Source organism: Trichosurus vulpecula, chromosome 2 (genome assembly GCF_011100635.1).
Source record: "Trichosurus vulpecula isolate mTriVul1 chromosome 2, mTriVul1.pri, whole genome shotgun sequence".
NCBI lineage: Eukaryota > Metazoa > Chordata > Mammalia > Diprotodontia > Phalangeridae > Trichosurus > Trichosurus vulpecula.
The window spans coordinates 196,878,751-196,905,634 of NC_050574.1; the positions used below are offsets into that span (position 1 = coordinate 196,878,751).

Genomic DNA, 26,884 nt, shown 5'->3' on the forward strand with positions numbered 1-26,884 from the left:
ACAGAAAACCTTTTGGTATTTGCCAAAAGAATAAAATAAGTAAATATCATCATAATACTTTAATAATACTGTATTTCACTGAGTTCAGAATTCCACTGGTTCTTTTTTTATTGTGCCTTTTGCATTATGGGAGTAAACACCATACTAATCTTACAGTTAAGTTGTACCTGTGGAAAAATTTAGTAGTGTCATCCATATCCAAATTGGGCATGAAATTAATATACTTCATGAATAAGCATTTTCTATTTTTGTATCAGTGAAAGTTATTAGTTAATTCATTTGTCAGAGCATTATTTCCATTTTAATATTGTTTAACTTAGAGAGTTATTTTAAAAGATGACAAGAATACTTTTTGTTATAGAGACTGGGAACATAAGAGCAAATAGCAGTTTTTATTCTTAATTATGGAAAAAATGGCCATAATTTCAGTTTGCTCTTATTGTCATAGTTTTGAAATTCAAATTCATTTTTAACAAATACAAATTCTAATAATAACAGTATGGACTTTAAGGCAACTGGTAGAAGGTTTTTTTAAGCTCAAGTTGTGATTATTGTAAAAGTGATCATGCTATCATCTGTTTTATAGGTTTTTGAAAATGTAACATGTTAAATCCTTGTTCACTGAAATACTGAGTTTTTAGTAATGTATCGTATACAAAGCTTATAGTTAATTACTACTTCTTTTAAAGACGGAACTGGAAAATATTGAAGTGACACAAGGCATGTCAGCTGAGACAGCAGTGACTTTCCTCAGCCGACTGATGGCTATGGTTGATGTCCTGGTATTTGCCAGCTCCCTAAATTTTAGTGAGATTGAAGCTGAAAAGAACATGTCTTCTGGAGGTTTAATGCGACAGTGTCTGAGGCTTGGTAAGTCTAGTGCTTAGTGAGTAACTACTTACCCATTTATTGGTGTTTTAAAACTCATTACATGTAGTGCAGTTATAATACAAATTGGTCTTTTTTGGACATGTGATAACATTATTCTTGTGATACTTCAAATTTATTAAGATTTTAAAATAGAGTAAAAATATTACTCAGAAAAAAATATTACTCAGATTTGGTAGATTTGGGCTGATTAAATTACTATGAAATATTTAAAGTTTTTCAAACTCCATAGCATTTGACCGTTTTCCACTAAAAATGATTTTGAAGATTCATGTCTGAACCTTGTTTAAGTGCAATAATGAGTCAGATTTTGTGGGCTAAAAAATATGATAAGGTTGCTCTTTAGGCATATAACATTTAAAGGCAAAAATGGATTGTGCTGGATTCACTATATCTCATAAGCCTAGAATATGCTTCTTAGGTTTTTGTAAAGCAGAGATTTATCACTAGAAAATCTTATACTATCATAGCAGTTGGAGCTGGGGTCATTTTTAGAAGGAATCATTCATTCCTAATGGGTAAAAACATCATTGCTTTATTTTTAAATGGGGCCAGGAGCCTGAGACAAAGGACATAGTAACCTTATCAGCAGTATTTACACCAACTTAATTAATATTTGGATCTGAGAGCATTGACTAAACAGTAGTGGGGCAGAAAGGAAATCCTCATGTACCTTGTCTTCAATATCCATTTGACTAGATTGGAAGTCTTTACCCTGACATTCATTCTGTCTCATGTTACAGAAAGTAGTGAGGTTAAAGAGAGATTCTTTCACTCTATCAAAGACGGGGTAAGGCCTTCTTTGAAGAATAATGACTTAGAGGGAACTTAGATGGGGCCAGAGGCATAGGACCAGACAGGAGAGGGATTTTTTCAGAGCAAAGAATGGATGAGATTTTACCAAGCTGAGAGTTCTTCAAAAAAAGTTTTCATTTTGTCTGCCTTTGTTCTTTGGAAAATTAGGCCTGTCTCTTTCTATAGTATTTTAAGTATATATTTAATACCAACATTTATGTTATGGCTCTTGTCAGCTATAAATTAAAGGGAAGAGAAAGGAATAGGGATTTATATCATACTTAACTATGGTAAGGCATTATGCTAAGCACTTTGCAAATATTCTCTAATTTGACGCTCATAACCTAACCCTAAGAGGGATGTGTTATTATTATCCCCATTTACAGATGAGGAAATTGGGGCAGAGAGGTTAAGTCATACTAGGCTAGTTAGTATCTGAGGCCAGATTTGAATTCAGGCCTCCCGACTACAGACCTGGCACTCTGTCTACCAGCTTGAACCGGTTCTGAGGCCTTACTTCTCTCCACTTTTCATTCTTAGGACTCTGAGAAGGAATAGATAGGCAACTGTCCCTGATTATATTCTGTGGGGTGGGAATAAGGCAATATTACCCTGAGGAAAGGATTTGCAGAGTTTTGCAAATCCTATTTCTTTTTGCTTGAATGTAAAGTATTAGGCTCAGTGTCATTTTAGTATTAAACGTTAATTTTTCTGATACTGGAAACATTGGTAGTTTTCTAATTAAAATGAACATATGCCATTAAGGTTGTTTGATTCCATTTAATATTGTTGTTTTAAGTCTAGTCATTGAAATAAATTAAGCAAGTGTTATTCTTAACATTTCAAAAAGCTACAATGTGTTTTTATTGATTTATACACTATTTTAGTTTGCTGTGTTGCTGTGAGAAACTGCTTAGAATGTCGACAGAGGCAAAGGGAAAGGGTAAACAAATCTTCTCTTATAAGCAGTAAACCTCAAGAAGCTCCCCAAAGTGTGACTGCAGCAGCAACTTCAAAGGTAACTAAAATTGTATTCTCATCAATAGGTTGTGTTTGTGATTTTTCTGAAAAGTGAACTAAAGAAATGGGCAGAGAAATTATGAAACTTTGTTGAAAAATAATTGTTGAAATGTTGATAATTTTGCACTTCTTTCTCTTCTAACTTTTCCCCCAACTCTAATGTCTTTCCTCAATGAGTGATTTCATAGGTTATCTAGTCCTACTTGTACCTGAAGAAGAATCTCCTTTGCAGCATTTTGGACAAGCCTCCAATTGAAGATCTTCAGTTATGGTTGGCCTATTTGACTTTGAAGCTTCCCATTCCAAATTTTGACAACTTCATTTGTTAAGATTTTTCTTTTATTGAACTGAAATCTATCTTCCAGCAACTCTGATTTCTTTTCCCTTAAATTCTGTCCCTGCTACCTCTCCGTACTTCCATTCCCTTGGCAATTTGGAGCCAAGTAGAACAAGACTAATCCCTCTTCCATATAATAGCTGGACACTAAAAATGCTAGAAAACAAATACAATCCATATTTCTTCAGCAGATACTCGTATCTCCAGTCCTTTCACCCTCTCAGTTGGCCTCCTTTGTTTACTCTACAGAATTTACCTGTAGGCTGGTTAATAAAGAGTAGAACAGTGGGACAATCACTTGCTTTATGTCTGTGTTATTTTGTTCTTAAGTTTGTGGAAATATTTTTAAAAGCTAATGCTGTCTTTTTTCAAAGGGTAAAAATATGAGGCAGTAGTTGAATGTCTTGAATGCTCCATTGATATCCTCAAGATAATAAAAGCAATATAGGAGACCCCATAAATGAAAAATATTTAAAGCAGCACTTTTTGTGGTAGCAAACAACTGGAAATGAAGTGGATGCCCAGAGATTCGGAAATAGTTAAACAAATTGTCAAATATGAATGTTTTCTAATATTGCCATGTTATAAGAAATGATGAGTGTGATGAATACAGAGAAGCTTGGAAGAACTTAAATAAAACTAATACAAAATGAAGTAAGCAGAGCCAGGAAACATATACAAAGTGATTACAGTAGTGTAAATAGAAAGAATAATAATCATTTAAAAAATTAAACTGAATATTGTGAAATTCAAAAAAAAATGGCCTATAACATCAGATTTTGTAAATATATTGTTTGGTTTTGAACATTTTTTTCTTTTTTCTTAAATTATGTTTTATAAGATTGGGCTCTTGGAGGGAGGAAGTGAAAAATGCAGGGGCAAATCTAGTGAGATAAAAACAAAAAGATTTCAATCAGAAAACATTTTTAGAAAAGAACCACAGAAATATTTTCTACTTTATTGGAAGATCACCTGTAGAGGAAAGATAATGGTGAGAATTGTACAGTGTGAAAAGACATGGAGAAGTTGTGATCTGTAGTGGTGGAGGGAGCACGCACATTGTGAAATCACAGATTCTGAGTGGGTAGAGAGTCAGGAAAACATCATCTCCCTGAATTCAGATCTGGCCTCAGATACTTACTAGCTGTGTGATACTTGGCAAGTTCCTCAACCCTGTTTGCCTCAGTTCCTCATATGTAAAAATGATGTGGAGAAGGAAGTGGCAAACCATTTTAGTATCTTTGCCAAGAAAACCCCAAATGTGGTCACAAAGAATTGGACATGACTGAAATGACTGAAGCAACAACAACCACCAAACATGCAGTATTAACATTGTAAATACATAATTACCAAATGCCATTGTAAAGTTGTGAATCTCTGAGGCAGATTTGATTAATCTGATTTATAAATTATTCTTAAGGAATTACCTTAAGGGCAGCTAGGTGGTGCAATAAATAAAGCACTGGGTTTGGAACTAGCAAGAGTCATCTTCCAGAGCTCAAAACTGGCCTCAGACATGTACTAGATGTGTGGTTCTTCATCTATAAAAATGATGTGGAGAAGGAAATGGCAAACCACTTTAGTATTTTTTCCAAGAAAATCCCAAATGGGGTTACAAAGAGTTGGACATGATCGAAACAATCCAACAACATCAGCAACAAAGGAGAGCACTGGATTTGGAGTCAGAGAACCTGAGTTTTAATTCCAGCTTCTACCACTTACTGGCTGTGTGATTTTTGGCCTTCCTAGGCCTTGGTTTTCTTGTTTGTAAAATGGATGGTTGGACTAGATGACCTCTAAGGTTCCTTCAGTTTTCAAATATGATCCTGTGATATTTTTTTTGGCAAGGTATGGCTATAATTGGATTTGACTAGGTGAATTATAACATTTTTCATTGTTATAACTGCTACATATCTAATATAAACACTGAGTAAACTTCATATTCTTCTGCTTGTCTTTCAAGGCCCTTCTGCAACTTGGTACTCTCCTCTCTTTCTGGATTTTCCTTGTCTTCCAAATCCCAGTCCAGTACCCTATCTATGCTATATTAACATGTTACATAAAACATTTAAAAATATAACTTTATAAGATTTTATAATGCAGATCTATAGTTGATTTAACTCAGTGTTTAGAATCTTATTTCCTCAGATAAATGATCCCATTGGAATTCTATTTATTGTTTTAGACTCCACTTGAAAGTGTTCCTGGTAATCTTTCTCCCATCAAAGATCCTGATAGACTTCTTCAGGATGTAGACATTAATCGTTTGCGTGCAGTTGTATTTCGTGATGTGGTAAGTTACAGTTGTTTTTCTTTTACTGGAAATAATCTTCCACTTTGATGTTTTAAGATCAATTTCATCCATGTGGGTGCTTCCTCCATTCTTCAAGATTACAACCCATTTACACTTTAGTAGATGGTTCCCGAGAGCAGATATAGGAGAAAAACTAATCACCCTAAAGCCAATGAGGGAAGTACCTCCTGCCTTGACCTGAAGTCATCCAAAATACATATAAGAGATCATTTTGGAGTGTGATTATAGAGGAAAAATAGACTAATAAAAATTGAAAGTGTCCCGTTGCTCCTACATATGATAACATGGAACATAATGGAACATAAATTGCATACAAGTAAAAATGAGGGGCTGTTAAAAATAGAATATAATGCTGAATTCTGTTTTTTGGAAATAATCATGACTTAGTCCTGTATCTAATCACCACTGATTAAATTCTTAATAATATTTTCTCGTTTTGGACACAAAAATTCAGATTGTGTATAAAAGAACTTGGAGAGAAAAGATAAATTGATTGGAATAACAGTCTGAGGAAAATACATTTTCCATGTAGTTTAACAAACAGTAAATGACTACGAAGAGCAATGAAATGGAAGGGGAAGGAGAGTACGAGATGAGGGTTTGTGGAGTCAGTGATATCTGAACTAGGCCTTGAAGCAAAAAGGAATATTGCAACAAATGGATATGGTAGGAAAGTTCAGGCACACTATTGCTAGAGTAATCTTCCTAATGTACAAATATGGTGCAGCTCTGTTCAAAATGCTTCATTAGTCTTCACTCTCTTTGGGGTAATGGTTCAAAGCCCTCTACAGCCAGACTGCACACTACCTTCTGGGCCTTGTTTCATACTTCTCCCCTACAAACGTTAAGATAAGGCCCTTCTCTTGCTTAGCTTTCTCAAACCTAAACATGCTATGTGCCATGCCTAACAGTACTGTTCCACAAGTTATACTTCAGAAGGAAGTGGACATGTGAAGAGATCTTTATCTTGAAAGTAGCTAAATTTTGCTTTAAAATGCCCTTTAGACAGCCTTTTTGACTCCCTATTGAAAAGAGGCCGTCTTGTAGGGTAGATTAAAAAACCTGGCCCTGAAACCAGGAAGACATAGGTTCAAGTCCTACCTTTGACACATGTTGTTGTGTGACCCTCTAGGGAATTCTCTAAGACTCTCAAGGTTGAGAGAAGATGCTTACTTGCATTTTTGGAAGAAGTTTGCTCACTTGAGTTTTCCCTATACCAATGAAACCACAAGTTGTATAGCCCCTTATCCCTATTGAAAGTTTAAATTATAAAGAATTTCAAAAACTTCATGAGGAGGTTTTGTAAGCAGAGGTGAAGAACTGGGGAGCTACTATCTCTATATGAAGCTAAAATTTCTAGCAAAATCAGCAAATTAATTAAAAAATTCAGATCTCTACATTTTATTGGCCTTCCTTTTCCAAGACGAAATTAATGAGAGTGAGGAAATTTACTGTATGGGTATGATTGAAAAAGCCTGTACCATAAAAGAGGTCCCTTTATATTCTATGCTCATATCAAACTTGTCCTTGGCTTACCTATTGCAGTATTCATGTTTTCTTTTTTTTCCACATTAATTTCTTTGAGTTCCAGTTTCTCTCCATTTCATTCACTTCATTCAAATTCCCCATTTCTCCTCCTCCACCCATTGAGAAGGCAAGCAATAATACACATTATGCAGTATTAATTTTAAAAACTCGTTGTTTGTGGCTCTGTCTCTTAAGTTTTCATTTAGTTAAACCCTTTAATAAAATACAGTCATTCCATAATATAGTTACATTTTAGAATGGTTTTGTCTATCTCTTACTTTTTAGCTCTGCCACTTTGCTTGAAGCTGTATTACAATGGATTATGGAATTTAGAGCTAATTTTCTTTGAGGCTTTGGACGTAGAAGTTTTGGCTTTGTTGTCTTCTTCTGGGTTTATACCTTGATTTTCCTTGTCACCATAATAACTTTCTACAATCAGGTTCTTTTTTTGTTGTTTGCTCATTTTTCCAATCTGTTTCTTGACTTTTAACTTTATATTAAAGTTAGGTTCTGCTCCTGGGGTAAAGTGGGCACTATCCCAAGCTTCAGGTTTTTGGTACTGCTGTTTTCAGAGCTACTTCTAGGGGTTCGCTAAGTTTTTAGTTCTTTCAAGGTGGTACGATTTAAGGAGAGGTGTGGTCACTGCTCCTCTGGCCTGTGCTCTGGTCTGTGAGCAGCCACAAGCACCCTTTTCTCCCCTGGAACTGTGCCCAGGGTCCCTGCTCCTGCCAGTACTCCTCTCTCCCTGAAACTCTGACCCAGAACTATGTATTGGCAATGCAACAGAGTCCTACACCCAGTGCCAACAAAGGGTCCCCTGTAATCTCCTTTTGACCGGTTGTCTAACTTCTATCTGTGTCTTGAGAAGTCCAGAATCCACTGTCGCTGCTGATTTAGTTGCCCCCAAGGCCTACTGCTGGCTTGCCTGCTGAGCTTCTCCAGTCTCACCACCTTTCCTGCCTATCTCCTAAGTTGCTTGGGCTGGAAAATTATTTCACCTCATTCTTTTATTGGCTCTGCTGCTCTGTCATTTTTGAAACATTATTTTAAAGTTGTTTGGAGGGGAATTTGAGAGAGCCCAAGCTAGTCCCTGCCTTTATGCTGCCATCTTGCCTTGAGCATTGCTTCAGTATTAACAGAGTAACTATATGCATATGGGTCCTGAAATTATCCATTTTTAATAGTTTCAAAATAAATTGTAGCTTTATAAAAGTACTAATTCTATCATTACATATTCTAATTATTTTCTCTGACATTAAGAAATAAAAACAGTGCTTGACTCTTATTTATCTATTCCATTAAGTCTATGTAAAATCTGAACAATGAAATTCAACAGAATCAAGCACCTGCTACATGCAGTTTTCTGTGCTTTCCACTGGGGATATCCCATTGAGAAAGACAAAGCCCTTTAGCTTAAATCCATCAGAGATATCAGATACTTGTGAAAACAAGAGCAAGATGATGCAACTGTGATAAGGGCAAAGGAGACCTAGACCCAGTGCTATAAGAACTACGAAGAGAATTTATCTTGTGTTCTTTCTTTTCATGTGGATGTTGCATATTTGCATTTTGAATTACTATCAGTAAAAGATAAGCCATGATAATTTTTAAAAATTTACCTGATTTTTATATAATACTTTGCATTTTGCAAAGCATACTACATGCAGATTCTTATTTGATCCACACAAAAAACTTGTGGTATCATCTCTTATTTTCCCTGTTTTGTAGGTATGGATACTGAGGCTGAGAGAGGCAGTAAAATTTGAATTCAGGTCTTCCTGACCTGGTAGTTGAATACTGTACTACATGTGGCCTCCTAATTGATAATTAACTTTTTAAAATCATAGAAATCTTAACTCAGGAGGGATTCTTAGAAGTCAGCTTGCCCTACTTTCTACCTACTGTCGAAATCAATCCCTGATCTTATCAGTATCAGCTAACTTTTGTAAGGTACATTGTATATCTCATTTTTGAAACAGCTCTTACTATTAGAATTTCCTAACAAAAATAATTTGCAATAAAATCTACCTCAAAGATTTATTAGTTGGTCCTCATTCTTACCTCTGAAGCTACAGAGAATAAGTTTAATTCCTCTTCCATTTGACATCCATTCACTTGAGATAAATACAGTACTTACAAAATGCTATGCAAAATGTTAAGGTAAGCCATCTAATTATTATTATTAATCATCATTTTAAAAGAAATTTTACAACTATAACTTTTGCCTTATTTCCTCCTTCCTTTCACAGTAGGACTTTTTCAGGTAAAAATGTCAGTTTGCCTGTTGTTCCTTTTGCAATATGGTTTTCGGATCCTTTGTTGTCCTGAGTAGTTTACATCCTCTGGATTCCCTCCAGTTTGTCCTTTTAAACTATGACACTTTAGGCTGAACACAACTCTATTACATTTCATCTAATTAATGTGGAACACTTCATGGATGAGAGGGCAGATGCTGAAACACCTTTGCTTTGGGGCTGCTATTTCACACTAGTGTTTGGAATTTAAAGTCAACTGAAATTCACATGACAAGTTTTCATAAGATCATTTTTTTTAAGCCAGAACACTGTAATTTTGCATTTGTTTAGTTTTTTTAATTCAAGTATAGACTTTACATTTATGTTTCTAAGTTTTATCTTACCAGTTTCATATATTTCCAGCCAATCTTTTAAAATCTTGATTCCCTAAAGAATGTATGATCTATCCCCCTCAACTTTAAATAGAGTTGTGAATATTGAATGAGATGGTACTGTGAAGTGCTTCGTTAACCTTAAAACATTTAACAGTTATCTCCTCTTCCTCCTCCTCTTCTTCTCTCATTGTGTTGGTTGTTAACTTGTTGATAAAAATGTTAAATGGGAGATGAGCAAGGCTAGAACCTTGTGGCTCAAGAAGAGACTTGTCTCCAAATTCTTTAACTGTATTCAGTAAGACCCTAACATTGAGATTTCTAAAATTTCAATTATAATACTCATAGCTAAATTACTAGTGGATTTATGGTCATATATTTTAAGAACTATGCTAGGCACAGAGCACCATGTCTTGCTGAACTCAGAGCTAAGAATAAGCACCCACCTCCAAAGTTATTTAATCTCTGAACCTTAATTTCCTCATAAGTCATGTAGAAATAATAATATTTCAGTTATTGTGAGGCTCAAAGGAGATAATATATTTAAATGTGCTTTGCAAAGTTTAAAGCCAAAATAAATGTCAATTATTAGGATTATTGTTTATTATTTCATTCTTTGCCTTATTTTCACTGGGACTTAGGTAGAAACAGTTTATTGTTGTTGTCAGTTCTAAACTTTTTTGATTCTCTTAGACAGAAATGATCAAGGACAAGTTGCTATGCTACCATTATTCTTTTGTACTTAAAGTTCTCTGGACTGTTGCACAGATGGATAAAATGATTCGCTCTTGTAATTGAATAAGTATGAGGGGAAGTCACTTATTATTATTAGTGTTAGTATTATTATTATTGTTGTGCATGTTACTTAAATATTTGATGATGGAGTACTCTGATTGCAGAAGGGAACTCAAACTGATAGAATCTAGGAACTTAGATTTTTTAAAAAATAAGCCATTTGGTTCAATGGAAAGAGCCCCAGCACTGCAGTAAAGAGACCTATTAGATTCAGCTTCCTTTTGAGTTACCAGTTGTCTAACCTTGCACAAGTTGGTTAAGCTCTCAGCTTTTAGTTTCCTCACTTGTAAAGTGAGACATTTGGAATAAGATCTCTGGTCCACTTATATTTCTCTTCACACAGGTTTCATGGAGAAGGGTAACTTTAAGGAATCCCCTGAAAGCATAGTGAAGGCTAGAGCAAGATGTTTGAGGATGGATGTGTGATAGAGAAATAATTTATACTAGGAGATGGTATGAGAAGACAGGAATGAGAGAATGCCACAAATAGGATAGAAGGAAATTTGGCTATTTGTAGCAGAATTGCTATTCATATCTTATTTGAAGAGAATATTTTTAGTCAAAAAAAATCTTTATTTTTTTCATGCTAAAGTGATAAATCACACCAAAGCATATTGTGTATCCTCATTTCCTTTCTTCAAAACTTGTTTTCCTTATCTAGACACATTGTATGAACATGTAAATTTTTACTCTGATATCTGTCTTTTCCTTTCACATAGGATGATAGCAAACAGGCTCAGTTTTTAGCTTTGGCTGTTGTTTACTTCATTTCTGTTCTGATGGTCTCCAAATATCGTGACATATTAGAACCCCAGCGGGAGACTGCACGATCTGGAAGCCAGGCAGGTAGAAACATGAGACAAGAAATAAATTCGCCAACAAGTACAGGTACTTTCTTTTCTTACTTTATTTTTCATCATATTTCATCCAATCTTTCAAATATTGAATATATATAAAATAGATGTTTCTAGCTACTTTAAATCCTTTTGGAAGTCAGTGGGACATAAATACATACATGCATAAAAATATATTCATGCAAACCTAAATTGAAGAAAGAACATAGGGACTAATTACATGATATTTGCTATTTTCTCATCACTGCTTTTATTTTAATATTTTTATGTATTAGTAAGGTTTTTTATTTTCATTACTACTTTTGAATATGTAGATCATTTTCATATATTTTAAGTGTTCTTATAAAAATCTTTATATATGACACAAGAGGGAGAAACTCCTGCAGAGTTCTTATGGCGGGTATCTAGAGTAAGCCAAGATGTAAACCTATCAGGACAAACAAACATTTTGGGTGGGGCAAGGGGACATGATTTACTTGCTGTATGTGTATCCAAATATTCAGTCTGAATTCATTATTATGTAAACACATATCCTTAAATTGATTTGGCCGACAATGAAAATTTTTTGAAAAATCTAATACTACAAACACTGTTCCTCCTTCTGAGTCTTACTCTCTTTCTAGTTTTCTGTTTGCATAGTACAAAGGTCCATTAACATCAAATATTATAGTATGGGTTGCCTTTATTGGCCTTGTCTTCCTCCCTTTGGAAGCTATAAACAAATGCTGGAAACTTTAAAGATTTATTCTAATGTTTTCTGACAGTTGATATCCCAGCCCTGAGGGGTGCTGTCTTTCAGCTGCATTGATTGTCAGGAGTTTTAGATCAATATTATTTCTAATGTTAGTTTTCTAATTCAGTGGCCATTCCTTATAATGCTGGATTGGCTTGTGGTTTATATTTTCTTTTTTAAAAAAAGCTATATAACATTTAAATGGATTTTAAAAAGTGAGTAGAAATCAGTGGTCAAATCTCTGCATGGTGTCTTCATGAATCATCATCTCACCTTATGGAGTGGTGTTATGTTGTTGGGTTTTGGTTTTTTTGAGCTATTAACATTTGTACTTTACCTACAATAGCATGTTGATATTTCATCCTTATTTTTAGTCATCATTAGCATGACATACCTCATATTTTCTTTTAAGTCTTATACTTTAAATAAAATTCTGATTTCTTTCAATTAAAAAGTGTTAGATTATCATTTATTTTATAAAGAAATAGCCATTTCATTTCATGTTTAATGTATTCATGATGCTGAAATGGGAAACTCCCTTTATAATTAATCTGCCCTATTCTGATCTGCTTGTATATTTGTCTTTTCTATTCTCTTTATGTTTCTAAAAGTACACCTCTTGATGTTGTTTCCTATCTCTTAATACATAACTTCTTTCTTTCCTTCAGAGATGCATTCTTTGTTGATGGTATCATATTTGCATGTTGTAATGAGATAGGACTTTTGTCATGGATCCATAAGAGACCAGGCCACAGGCTGTTACAAGCTGGCTCACATTTGATTCATGATTTTCTTCACAGTTGTGGTCATACCATCTATCCCTCATCCAAGTTTGAACCATGGATTCCTTGCCAAGTTAATTCCTGAGCAGAGCTTTGCCCACTCATTTTACAAAGGTAATATTGATATCTCCTGACCCATTTTGGTATTCTTATTTAACAAATTGTAATTCAAAAAATAATCATGATATAATATTTTATAAAGAAAAATATACCTGAGGTTTCATGAAGATCTATTAATCTCTTGACGTGTAACATTTGTGTCTGAAGAGATTATACCTTTTCCATTTGTACTCATTATGGTCCTTTCAATAACATCTACAAATTAAAAAGTATGTGTATATATTAATGTGTATGAGGTAAATTGAAATACACATTTTAAAATGAATGTTATAGCTAATAATTTTTTTCTTTGTATAATAAGACTTGTATTAAAGCACTTTTACATGCCCTATCTCATTTGATTTATCTTATGTCACTTCCTTCAACATTTTATAATTTTTGCTAATAATTGTTCAATGTAAGCTATTATGAAGGAGCTTCACAGAGAAGAATGACTAATTACCACAGTTTTAGGTAATATTTTTAGAGAAAGAAAAATACTGACATGTGAATATTTAAATATGATATTGTCTTTTTAATGTATTTTTTCTAAAAATTTATTTTTATTAATAAATATTTTTGCTTTCCTGTGTGAATATTCACAAAACGACCTACTACATTCATATATAAGGTCATTTTACTGGTTCAGTGCATTAGTTAGAGTAACCTTTGACTCCCTTGAAGAGGTAACTTGCTAACCATTACCAGGATGCAACAGAGTGTGTTCCTTTTCTGTGAATGCTTTACTCAATCAGGTCAACAGCTAAATTATCTATTTTCTTTTGGAAATTCAAAGGTAGTCTTAGTTTTCAGTCAGTGTAAAATATTAAGTTTTATGCAATAATTATTTGTAGAGACTGGCTTAACATTTTAGTGATGAGGACTGTCTAATGTGAACAATAAACATTCTATCATTTCGTATAGATCATACATTAAATTGAAATATTGTAATTTTAAAACTAATTTGAACTTAAAATTTCATAAGATTTTTTCCCTGTGTTAATACACATTATATAGTTTAAATATTTTGTTTTAGCAGCTTTTTATCATTTTTCACTGTGCCATTACTAAAATGTGTAATCTTTTATTAAAACAGTATCAAATCCCAAGCCCTTAAAAGTTTAATTGAATTCTTTCTGTTGGGCAGAAATAAAAAAATACATTTGTAAATAAATACAAGGAGTCAGAGAAACATTCTGGGAAAAATATAGACTCACAAAAGGGGAATAGAAGGAAATAAAGGGAAATTCATATAATATTGTAATTATCGTACTCACAGCATAGCAGTCACTTAGGCTATGGATATGACATTGTCCTTTAAAATTTTTAAGTTTCTTCCAATAAAATCAATCTTTTCTGTATTTGGAAATAGATTTTTTCTTTCCTTTTTAAGATGAAAAGTCAACTTTTTAAGTAAAAAAAATTTTCTATGAGATCTTACATTTATGTTGAAAAAAATTTACATATAAAAATTTACTTTAAAATTTTAGAAACATTGATCTATTTGCTAATAGTAGCTACCTGAAAGGGCAGTTAGGTTGCATAGTGCTGAAAGGGCAGTTAGGTTGCGTAGTAGATGGAGTACCCACCTGACATCAGGAAGAGTCATTGTCTTCTTTCTGAGTTCAGATCAGGCCTCAGATACTTACTAGCTGGGTGACCCTGGGAAAGGCACTTAACCCTGTCTACCTAAATTCCTCATCTATAAAATGAGCTTGGAAAGGAAATGGCAAACCACTCCAGTGTCTTTGCCAAGAAAACACCAAATGGGGTCATGAAGAGTCAGACGTGACTGAGAAATGACTGAACAACAAGCAGCAAAATAGCTACCTGAAAAAGCAACATGGAGTAGTGGACAGAGATGTAGTCTCAAGGCTTAAAACAATCTGGATCCGATTTCATCTCTGACCTTGGGCTAATCAATAATAATAAACAACATATAAAAAAATAAGGAGAAAAATGAACTATATTTCAGACCTGGAAGGAATATGAGATCACATTTATCACAACTTGACCTGAATAAAAATTCACTACATCCCCAATAAGTGATTATCCAGCTTCTGCTTGAAGTCAGCTTTACTTTTGGACAATTCTGCTTCTAATTAGTCTCTACTTGAATTGAGCAGAAATTTGCTTCTTTGTAACTTCTACCCATGGCTACTAGTTCTTCCCTCTGGTGCCAAGTAAAATATATACATAAAAGCAATAATTAATTCTTCACCATTCTCTTTTTCAAATAGACTTTTCTTCTCTAAAACTTGCTTCATTCCTTTCACCATCCTAATGCACACCTCAGTATGCCATCGCTTTTGTCACTGATCATAAAACATGACATCAAGTACTACTTGAAAAATATGGTCTGAGTATGACAGAGTGTAGCAGGACTTAACTCTTTTTTTTCCTGGATAGTAAGCTCATATTGAATAACCCACTATTGTTCTTCATACTTGTGGATTCATATTAAGATTGCAATAAACATAAGTTTTTTTTTTCTTACCTAAACTGTTGTCTAACCGTTCTCCCATCCCCACTTACACAATTGATTTTTCTGTATCTTTTATTTATCTCCAATAAATTTATTTTAAAATTTTCTATTTAGTGTGAGCTTAATTGTCTTTGAGCACAAACATTTCAACATACAAAGAAACACAAAAAAAGCATTGTTTGTGATACTGTGACCTTCTGCTAAGTCCAGTTTTTTTTTTTTTTTAAAGTACAGAATGAAATTTAACCTGGGCAGTAACAAAATTATACTATTTGTTAGTTTAACCCTCTAAATTTTTTAATTACATTTTAAATGTTTTATTCATGCTCTCTTGCTTTTCATCACTAATGCCACTATACTATCATTACTGTCTTAAGAGTACTGCTGGAAAATGGCAATTTGAAAGCAGGGACTTGCTTGAGCTCCGTGCCAAGTCCCTCCAAAAACCTATAAAAAATGGCTATGAACAAATTCTAGAACTGCAGAACCCACAAAATAGCAGAGGGAAGCAGGGCTCCAGCCCAGGACAGCCTGGATGGTCACTGGGTGAGGTCTATTGTGCACAAAGCTGTGAGCGGAGCCGAGCAGAGCCCAGCGTGGGGCAGCAGCAGGAGCAACCAGACTGGGAGCTGATCGGAACAGGCCCTAGTGCCCTGAATCAGTGAGCTATGGCAGTTGCCAGACTTCTCAACCCACAAACACCAAAGACAACAGAGAAGGTTAGTGGGAAAAACTGCAGGGAGTGAAAGGAGTTTGGGGTTCAGCCACTGCCCTGGGGTCAGCAGAGATGGTGCAGCTACAGAACTACAGCTGCAGTTGCTTCTGCCCTAGGCCCACCTGGTGGGAGGAATTAAGTGGCAGATCAGAGCAGGAGTGCAGAGCCTGCCTAAGATCTGAGTCAGGTCCTGGTTGGCGGTTCATGGGGAAGGAGGAGTGCAGTGTGCCAGAGCTGGCTATATAGAAATAGTTCTGAAAACAACAGCGCATCCCCTCAAGCTTGAAACAAAGGATCTTTATAAGCAGTCATACCCTGACAAAAAACTCAACGGTCAAGTAAGTCGGCTGGGAACGTGGCCAGGCAGCAAAAACGGACTCAGATTCAGTCTCAGACTTCAGAATCTTTCTTTGGTGACAAAGTAGACCAAAACATACAGCCAGAAAAAGTCAACAAAGTCAAAGAGCCTACATCAAAAGCCTCCGAGAAAAACATAAACTGGTCTCAGGCCATGGAAGAGCTCAAAAAGGATTTGGAAAAGCAAGTTAGAGAGGTAGAGGAAAAATTGGGAAGTGAAATGAGAATGATGCGAGAAAACTGTGAAAAACAAGTCAGTGACTTGCTAAAGGAAACCCAAAAAAATATGGAAAAAAATACTGAAGAAAACAAAATCTAAAAAAATAGACTAACTCAAATGGCAAAAGAGCTCCAAAAAGCCAATGAGGAGAAGAATGCCTTGAAAGGCAAAATTAGCCAAATGGAAAAGGAGGTCCAAAAGACCACTGAAGAAAATACTACCTTAAAAATTAGATTGAAGCAAGTGGAAGCTAGTGACTTGATGAGAAATCAAGTATTATAAAACAGAACCAAAGGAATGGAAAAGTGGAAGACAATGTGAAGTACCTCATTAGAAAAACCACTGACCTGGAAAATAGATCCAGCAGAGAGAATTTAAAAATTATTGAACTACCTGAAAGCCATGATCAAAAACAGAGCCTAGATATCATCTTTCAAGAAACTATCAAGGAGAACTGCCCTGATATTCTAGAATTAGAGGGTAAAATAGACATTGAAAGAATCCACCAATCGCCTCCTCAAATAGATTCCCAAAAGAAAACTCCTAGGAATATTGTTGTCAAATTCCAGAGCTCCCAGATCGAGAAAATACTGCAAGCAGCCAGAAAGAAACAATTTGAGTATTGTGGAACCACGATCAGAATAACCCAAGATCTAGCAGCTTCTACATTAAGGGATCGAAGAGCTTGGAATACGATATTCTGGAGGTCAGTGGAGCTAGGATTAAAACCAAGAATCACCTACCCAGCAAAACTGAGTATCATGCTCCAAGGCAAAATATGGATTTTCAATAAAATAGAGGACTTTCAAGCTTTCTCAGTGAAAAGACCAGAGCTGAATAGAAAACTTGACTTTCAAAACAAGTATCGAGAGAGCCATGAAAGAAAAAGAAATCACATGGGACTTACTAAAGTTGAACTGTTTTGTTTACATTTGTACATGGAAAGATGATGTGTGTGATTCATGAGATCTCAGTATTAGGGTAGCTGAAGGGAATATGCATATATACATATTTTATATATATATATATATTATATATATGTGTGTGTATGTATATATGTGTGTGTGTATGTATATATGTGTGTGTGTATGTATATATATGTGTGTGTATGTATATATGTATGTGTATATATAGAGGGCACAGGGTGAGTTCAATATGAAGGGATGATATCTAAAAAAAAAAAGAGTACTGCTGTATATATTTTTGTATTTGCAGTGTGATTCCTTTCCCCTCTCTGTTTCTTTGGGGATATATATCTAGCGGTCATATATGGGTCAGAGGGTTTGTGTAGTTTGGGGATATAGTTCAAAACTGAAGCGTACCTACCGTAGAGTAACCCATCTAATAATTACCATTTTCATACTTTTATCATCTTTACCATTTCAATGAGGCTGAAGGGAGGTGGACCCTTAGTGATGTTGCAATATGCATTTTTATTAGTAGTAGTAAATCAAAACATTTTTATATGCTTGTTATTCTCATTTCCTTATTTGAAAATTTATTGCTTATGATGTTTAACCCATTTTTCTATAGATATACAACTCTTGTTTTCTATGTTTCTACCACATTTTCTATATATTATGGGCACCAGAACTTTATCATGGAATTCTCTGCAATTTATTAAAAAATAATTGTAACTGCATTGATTTTGCTTGTGGAAGTGGTTTTCTGTTTGGGTAATCAAAATTAGTATCCTGTAATTCTCCCTATTACTTGTTTGGTCGAGGTCATTTCTTCTATACAAAGTGATAAAAGATTTCTCCTTTCCATCTCCTTAAAATTTTTTTCAATGATATGAGAGTTTTGTGGGATATGACATGCCTAAAACTTAATTTCTGCCAGCCAATTTTTGTTTTCCCAATACTTTTTGATGAATAGTTAGTCCTTATCCATGTAGTTAGTGATCTTGAATTTAATCAAATACTGTGCTATGTTTTATTGTTTCTTGGCCTCATTTACATAATCTAGTCTACTGATATTTTTTTTCCTCCTATTTGTCAACCAATAACAAATCATTTTGCTGATTACTATTTTGTAATATGGGTGATCTTGTACTATAAAGTTCCCTTCATTCCTATTTTTTTTCATTAGTTCTTTTGAGATTTCCGGTCTTTTGTTTCCCCAGTTGAATGTTTTTTGTTCCTTTATCTAAACTTATAAAGTAAATATTTGTTAGTTTCATTGGTACAATCCTAAATTTGTAAATTAATTTAGGTAACTTTTAAAAAAGTATTATCTGGACACAGCCCAACTATGAGCATTCATATTTCTCAAACCATTTAAATCTTTTATTTCTTCAGAAAGTTTTGTAGTTGTATTCATATGGGTCCTGAGTATATGTAGACTCCTAAGTATTTTATACATTTTGTACTTATTTTGGATGGAATTTATATCAATTCAATTCAGTAAACATTAAGTGCCTAGTATGTGCCAGGCAGTGTGCTAAGCACTGGGGATACAAATAAGAAAAAGAAAGACAGTTTGCACTCAAAAAGCAAACAATCTAATGGGGGAAGACAACACACAAAAGGAAGCCACTGGGTATAGGGCTTGATGTTCCATGCAGTGGAAACCACGTGGAACTCTACTAATGGAGAATTTAGAGTTGCCTTGAAAATTTTGAAAATTCAGAACCCTTTGTAAGGTAATGTTTTGGGAAGAGTTTGCTGCTCTTCTCTCATTCCTCCAATCAGAGGGTAGAAGCAACTGAAGGAGTTTAGAAAGTATTAAGTATCAGTGTTATTGTTCAATTGTTGTATTTTTAAAATTTATTTAATATTTTTAGTTTTAAGCATTGATTTTCACAAGAGTTTGAATTACAAATTTTCTCCCCATTTCTACCCTCTCTCCCAATCCAAGTTGGTATATATTCTGGTTACCCTGTTCCCTAGTCAACCCTCCCTTCTGTCACCATACTACTCCTCCTCCCCTTTTCCCTTACTTTTTAGTAGGGCAAGATAAATTTCTGTGCCCCATTGCCTGTGTATCTTATATCCTAGTTGCATACAAAAACTTTTTTTTTTGAACATCTGTTTTTAAAACTTTGAGTTCCAAATTCTCTCCCCTCTTCCCTCCCCACCCACCCTCCTAAGAAGGCAAGCAGTTCAACATAGGTCTCATGCATGTCATTATGTGAAACCCTTCCACAATACTCATGTTTTGAAAGACTTAACTATATTTTGCTCCTTCCTATCCTATCTCCCTTTATTCAATTTTCTCCCTTGACCCTGTCCCTTTTCAAAAGTGTTTGTTTTTGATTGCCTCCTCCCCCTATCTGCCCTCCCTTCTATCATCCCCCCTTTTTTATCTCCTTCCTCCTTCTTTCCTATGGGGTAAGATACCCACTTGAGTGTGTATGTTATTCCCTCCTTAGGTCAAATCCGATGAGAGCAAAATTTACTCATTCCCCCTCACCTGCTCCCTCTTCCCTTCCTACAGAACTGCTTTTTCTTTTTCTTGCCACTTTTCAAAATTTAATTTAATTTTTTTTAGTTTTCAGCATTGATTTTCACAAGAGTTTGAATTACAAATTTTCTCCCCATTTCTACCATCCCCCCCATTCCAAGATGGCATATATTCTTGTTGCCCCATTTCCCAGTCAGCCCTCTTTCCATCACCCCACTCCCCCCATCCCCTTTTCCTTTACTTTCTTGTAGGACAAGATAGCTTTCTATACCCCATTGCCTGTATATCGTATTTCCTAGTTGCATGCAAAACCTTTTTTTTTTTGAACATCTGTTTTTAAAACTTTGAGTTCCAAATTCTCTCCCCTCTTCCCTCCCCACCCACCCTCCCTAAGAAGTCAAGCAATTCAACATAGGTCATATGCATATCATTATGTAAAACCTTTCCACAATACTCATGTTGTGAAAGACTAACTATGTTTTGCTCCTTCCTATCCTATCCCCCTTTATTCAATTTTCTCCCTTGACCCTGTCCCTTTTCAAAAGTGTTTTCTTTTTGATTACCTCCTCCCCCTATCAGTCCTCCCTTCTATCATCCCCCCTTTTTTATCTCCTTTCTCCTTCTTGTCTGTGGGGTAAGATACCCAATTGAGTGTGTATGTTATTCCCCCCTCAGGTCAAATCTGATGAGAGCAAGATTCACTCATTCCCCCTCACCTGCCCCCTCTTCCCTTCCTACAGAATTTCTTTTTCTTGCCACTCTTATGTGAGATAATTTACCCCATTCTATCTCAAACTTTCTCCCTCTCTCAATATATTCCTCTCTCATCCCTTAATTTTTTTATTTTTTTAGATATCATCCCTTCATATTCAACTCACCCTGTGCTCTCTGTCTCTCTATATATGTATATTCCCTTCAGCTACACTAATACTGAGGTCTCATGAATTATACACATCATCTTAACATGTAGGAATGTTAACAAAACAGTTCAACTTTTGTTAGTCCCTTATGATTTCTCCTTTTTGATTACCTTTTCATGGTTCTCTTGATTGTTGTGTTTGAAAGACAAATTATCTGTTCACCTCTGGTCTTTTCACTGAGAAAGGTTGAACATTCTCTATTTTATTGAAAGTCCATATTTTGCCTTGGAGTATGATACTCAGTTTTTCTGGGTAGGTGATTCTTGGTTTTAATCCTAGCTCCATTGACCCCTGGAATATCATATTCCAAGCCCTTCGATCCCTTAATGTAGAAGCTACTAGATCCTGTGTTATCCTGCTTGTGTTTCCACAATACTCAAATTGTTTCATTCTGGCCGCTTGCAGTATTTTCTCCTTGATCTAGAAACTCTGGAATTTGATGACAATATTCCTAGGAGTTTTCTTTTTGGGATCTATTTGAGGAGGCGATTGGTGGATTCCTTCAATTTCTATATTACCCTCTGACTAAAATATCAGGGCAGTTTTCCTTGATAATTTCTTGGAAGATGATGTCTAGGCTCTTTTTTTTGATCGTGGCTTTCAAGTAGTCCCCCAGTGATTTTTAAATTCTCTCTGCTGGATCTATTTTCCAGGTCAGTGGTTTTTCCAGTGAGATATATCACATTGTCTTCCATTTTTTCATTCCTTTGGTTCTGTTTTATATTATCTTGATTTTTCATTAAGTCACTAGCTTCCACTTGCTCCAGTCTAATTTGTAAGGTAGTATTTTCTTCAGTGGTCTTTTGGACCTCCTTTTCCATTTGGCTAATTCTGCCTTTCAAGGCATTCTCCTCCTCATTGGCTTTTTGGAGCTCTTTTGCCATTTGAGTTAGTCTATTTTTTAAGGTGTTGTTTTCTTCAGTGTATTTTTCAGTATTTTTTTGGGTCTCCTTTAGCAAGTCATTGACTTGTTTTTCATGGTTTTCTTGCATCCTTCTCATTTCTCTTCCCAATTTTTCCTGTACTTCTTTAATTTGCTTTTCCAAATCCTCTTTGAGCTCTTCCATGGCCCAAGGCCAGTTCCTGTTTTTCTTGGAGGCTTTTGATGTAGGCTCTTTGACTTTGTTGACTTCTTCTGTCTGTATGTTTTGGTCTTCTTTGTCACCAAAGAAAGATTCTGAAGTCTGAGACTGAATCTGAGTTCTTTTTCGGTGCCTGGCCATGTTCCCAGCCAACTTACCTGACCCTTGAGTTTTTCTTTGGGGTATGACTGCTTGTAGAGTATAAAGTAGTTTGTTTCAAGCTTGAGGGGATGCGCTGTTGTTTTCAGAACTATTGCTATACAGCAAGCTCTGCTACACCAGTGTTCCTCCTCCCCCAAGAACCGCCAACCCGGACTGGACTCAGATCTTAAGCTGTCTCTGCACTCCTACTCTGATCTGCCACTTAATTTCTCCCACCAGGTGGGCCTGGGGACAGAAGCAACTGCAGCTGTATCTCTGGAAGCAGCCTCAGAGCTGCATCACCTCTACTGCCCCAGGGTGGTGGCCGAACCTTGAACTCCTTTCACTCTGTCCCCTGCAATTTTTCCCACAAACGTTCTCTGTTGTCCTTGGTGTTTGTGGGTTGAGAAGTCTGGTAACTGCCACAGCTCACTTATTCAGTGCACTAGGGCCTGTTCTGACTGGCTCCGTTCTGGTTGGTCCGGGCGCAGCTCATGCTGGGCTCTGCTGGGCTCCGCTCCCAGTTCATGTGATAGACCTTACCCAGTGACCATCCAGGCTGTCCTGGGCTGGAGCCCTGCTTCCCTCTGCTATTTTGTGGGTTCTGCAGTTCTAGAATTTGTTCATAGCCATTTTCTATAGGTGTTTGGAGGGACCTGGGTAGGGGGAGCTCACGCAAGTCCCTGCTTTCCAGCTACCATCTTGGCTCTGCCCCTCGTTGTTCAGTTGTTTCAGTCATGTCTGACTCTTCATGACCTCATTTAGGATTTTCTTGGCAAAGATAACTTCAGTGGTTTGCCATTTCCTTCTCCAGCTCATTTTACGTATGACACAACTGAGGCAAACAGGGTTAAGTGACTTACTCAGGGTCCCATAGCTAGCAAGTGCCTGCGATTGACTTTAAACATGGGTCTTCCTTACTCTAGGCCTGGCACTCTATCCATTCCACCACCTTTGTCGAGTATCAAAAACTTGAGTCAGTAACTATGGTGATGAGATTTCAAGTAATTGAAGGGAGAAGGTACACTATTCTATGAAGTTCAAACCAAGTCTTTTGTGTGTTTTTTTCTTCTTTCTTGCTGCATTTTGTAAGAAAATTATAAAAAGACTGATTATTTTATGGGTTTATTTTAGACGAATAATAATTTACTGAAATTATTGTTTGAATTATTTTTTACTTACATTTCCACGATTTTATAAGTAAAGCATCTTTTTTTTTTTTTTAGCCAGACTGGTAGACCTCTTGCTTTTCCAGGCTCACCATATTAATGTCAGAAACAGGACAGACACCTAATTGACTTTAGCACCACTAAAGCTCAAAAGTCCCATGTCATTCTTCCATGTTCATGAATCCTGAAATTCCTTTATATGATTTTAATCTGTTTTCATTCTTTCTTTTCCTGCACCTTATGACTTCCTGTTCTTCATCCTTCATGATCTCCACTATCTTCCCCCCCATTTTGTTCCTAGGCTACCCCTTCTCCAGTGACAACACTCTCTTCCCTTCCTTATTTTTACCCTTTTGCAAAGTATCTCATGTATACTCTATTCTTCTCCTTACATTCCCTTATCCTTTTGTCTTTTTGTTTACCTTAGTTGGCCAATTTGCAACATCCTGAATTATTTTCTCCATCTGCCTGCATCAATCCCATTCTTATCATTCAATCAACTGGCCTCCATTGGATGCTTACTATGAAATTAATTTGAAATTATGCTAAGAATGTTTGTAAAATGTATATGGATTTTGACTTGAGTGTCTCATTGCTTGGCATGTCCAGAGTGAGATCAGAGACAGAAACATAAGTCCAAACTGTGTGAAAATATAATAGGTCGGAGCCAATTTGTTGGAGAGAAGGCCGGGACTAGCCTCAGTTCTCCCAGATTCCCCTCCAAACAACTTTAAATAATGTCTCAAAATGAATTCTGGAGTGGCAAAACCCACAAAGGGACAGGGTGAAATAATTTTCTAGCCCAAGATAACTTAGACAGCAGCAGGAAAGGTGTATCACTCTGGGTTGAGAGAGGAGTGTATTGCAGCACAGGCACCACCTCAGCAAGCCAGCAGCAGGTCATGGAGTCAAACAAATTGGCAGCAGGTACTTCCGGAGCTGAGAGCCCACAGATGATAAGGAGGTCAGAAAACTGGTAAAAGGAGATTACAGGTGCTTTTACTGCCACTGGATGCTGGACTCTGGTGCAGATCCAGGACATGATCCTGGGTCTTAGTTCCAGGGCAGGGAGGAGCACTGGCTCATAGAACTTGCAGCTACAGAGGAATGGGGAGCAGAAAAGAGTGCTTGTGGCCTCACACAGACCAGAGCATAGGCCAGAAGAGCAGTGGCCACACTTCTCTTTAGATCTTAGCACTGTGGAAGAACTGAAAATTTACAGATTCCCCCCTTTCTCCCGCCCCCCCCCAACTTGCTCTGAATACAGCAGCACCAAAAACCTAAAGCTTGGAACAGTGCCCCCTTTACCCCAGGAGCAGAGCCCAACTTTAATGTAAAGTTAAAAGTCAAGAAGTAGGCTGGAGAAATGAGCAAACAGCAAAAAAAGAATCTGACCTTATAAAGTCATTATGGTGACAGGGAATATCAAAAACATAAACTCAGAAGAAGACAACAAAGTCAAAACTGCTACATCCAAAGTGTCAAAGAAATATATGAATTGGTCTCAGGTCATGGAAGAGCATGTTAAAGCATTTTAAAAATCAAGGGAAAAGGGAAAAATTGGGAAAAGAAATGAAAGTGATGCAGGAAAATCATGAAAAAAGAGTGAACAGCTTGAAAGGAGGCACAAAAAAAAATACTGAAGAAAATGACACCACATAAAAAACAGAATAGTCCAAACAGTAAAAGAGGCATTAAATCTGCTGAAGAAAAGAACTCCTTAAAAAGTAGAATTGGCCAAATGGAAAATGAGGTACAAAAAGCTCACTGAAGAAAATAATTTCTTAAAAATGAGAATTGGTCATATAGAAGCTAATGATTCTATGAGACAATAAGAAATGATAAAAACAAAATCCAAAGAATGAAAAATAGAAGAAAATGTGAACTATCTCATTGGGAAAAAAACTAATTTGGAAAATAGCTCCAGGAGAGCTAATTTAAGAATTGTTTTACTGTCTGAAAACCATGATTAAAAAGAGACTCGAGACATATTTAAAGATAGTACAAGGGAAAACTGTCCTGATATCCAAGAACCAAGAGGGAAAAATAGAAATTAAAAGTAACTACCAGTCACCTTCTGAAAGAGATCCCAGCATGAACACTCCAAGGAATATTATAGCCAAATTTCATAGCTTCCAGGTCAAGGAGGAAATATTGCAAACAACCAGAAAGAAACAGTTCAAGTATCATGGAGTCACAATCACAAGGCACTTTTACGTTAAAGGAGCAGAGGTCTTGGAATATACTATTCTGGCAGACAAAGGACTAAGGGCTAATATGACAGAAAAGGAAAAGGATAAATGTTTGAGGGCATATGGGGAAATTGGAACACTAGTGCACTGTTGTTGGAATTTTGAACTGATCGAACCATTTTGGAGAGCAATTTGGAGCTATGCCCCAAGGGCTATAAAACTGTGCATAGTCTTAAACCCAGCAATATATCTTCTAGGTCTGCATCCTAAAAAAAATCACTAAAATGAGAAAAGGACTCACTTACACAAAAATATTTATAGCATCTTTTTTTGTGGTGGGAAATAATTGATAATTTATTGGATATCCATCAGTTGTGGAATGGTTGAAGAAGTTATGGTATATGGTTGTGATGGAATACTATTTTAAGAAATGATGAGCGGGACGGTTTCAGAAAAACCTGGAATGACTTACATGAACTGATGAAAAGTGAAAAGAGCCAAACCAGAATGTTGTACATAGCAACAGCAATATTATGCAGTGATCAACTATGAATGACTTAGCTATTTTCAGCAATGTAATGATCCACAACTGTTTCAAAGGATTATGATGAAAAATTCTGTCTGCCTCCAGAGAAAGAACTGATGGAGTCAAGTGCAGATAGAAACACAGTTTTTTCTTAATTTATTTTTCTTTGTGTGTGTATGTTTTCTTTCACAACCTAATATGCAAATGTGTTTTACATGAATGCATATATTTAAACTATGTGATATTGTTTGTCTTCTCAATGAGGGAGAAGTGGAAAGGAGGAGAGAATTTTGAACTCAAAATTTAAAAAAAAACAAATGTATAAAACTGTTTTGACATGAATTGGGAAAATAATAATAGGTAATAGAAAAAAAGAAAATGTTTATAATAACCCTTATAGCCCTTTTTGTAGTAGCAAATTACTGTAAACAAAGTCGGTGTCGTTTGATTACAGACGACTAGACAAATCATGGTACATGAATGTAGTAGAATATTACTGCATTGTAAGAAACAATGAATATGATGACTACAGCAAAGTATAGTAAACCTTCTATGAACTGATCCAAAGTAAAGTAAGCAGATATAAGCCAAAACACAAGGAGTAAAGGCGAAATCACTTAATTCAGGAGCTCACATTCTAGTGGATAATATGCAAACCACTGTGTATACAGCATACAAGTAATTTCAGAAGTATGGCACTAATAGTAAGGGTGCAGGAGGATGGATCAGGAAAGGCCTTTTAAGGTATAATTTGTGCTGAGTCTTGATAGAATCCAAGAAAACCAGAAGGTGAGAAGGGAGAATATTCCATGTATGGAGGACTGCTATTGAAGAAGCTTAGAATTTATGGGTGTAAGAAACAAAATCTTCAATTTGGAGGTGATAGGAAACTGCTAAAGTTT

At 35.7% G+C, this 26,884-nt stretch overlaps 1 protein-coding gene across 4 annotated transcripts in view; it reads left to right on the plus strand.

Annotated features, from left to right (window-relative positions):
- NBEA (neurobeachin) overlaps nt 1-26,884 on the plus strand; it is a 768,499-nt gene that overhangs the window by 233,878 nt on the left and 507,737 nt on the right. For 3 of the 4 annotated variants that reach the window (XM_036747790.1, XM_036747792.1, XM_036747791.1), the window contains 5 exons: nt 690-870; nt 2,571-2,701; nt 5,226-5,333; nt 11,022-11,190; nt 12,690-12,785. In XM_036747790.1, the coding sequence (XP_036603685.1) occupies nt 690-870; nt 2,571-2,701; nt 5,226-5,333; nt 11,022-11,190; nt 12,690-12,785 (685 nt within the window). The remainder of the gene's footprint in view (nt 1-689; nt 871-2,570; nt 2,702-5,225; nt 5,334-11,021; nt 11,191-12,689; nt 12,786-26,884) is intronic. The other variant, XM_036747793.1, reaches the window with a different exon arrangement.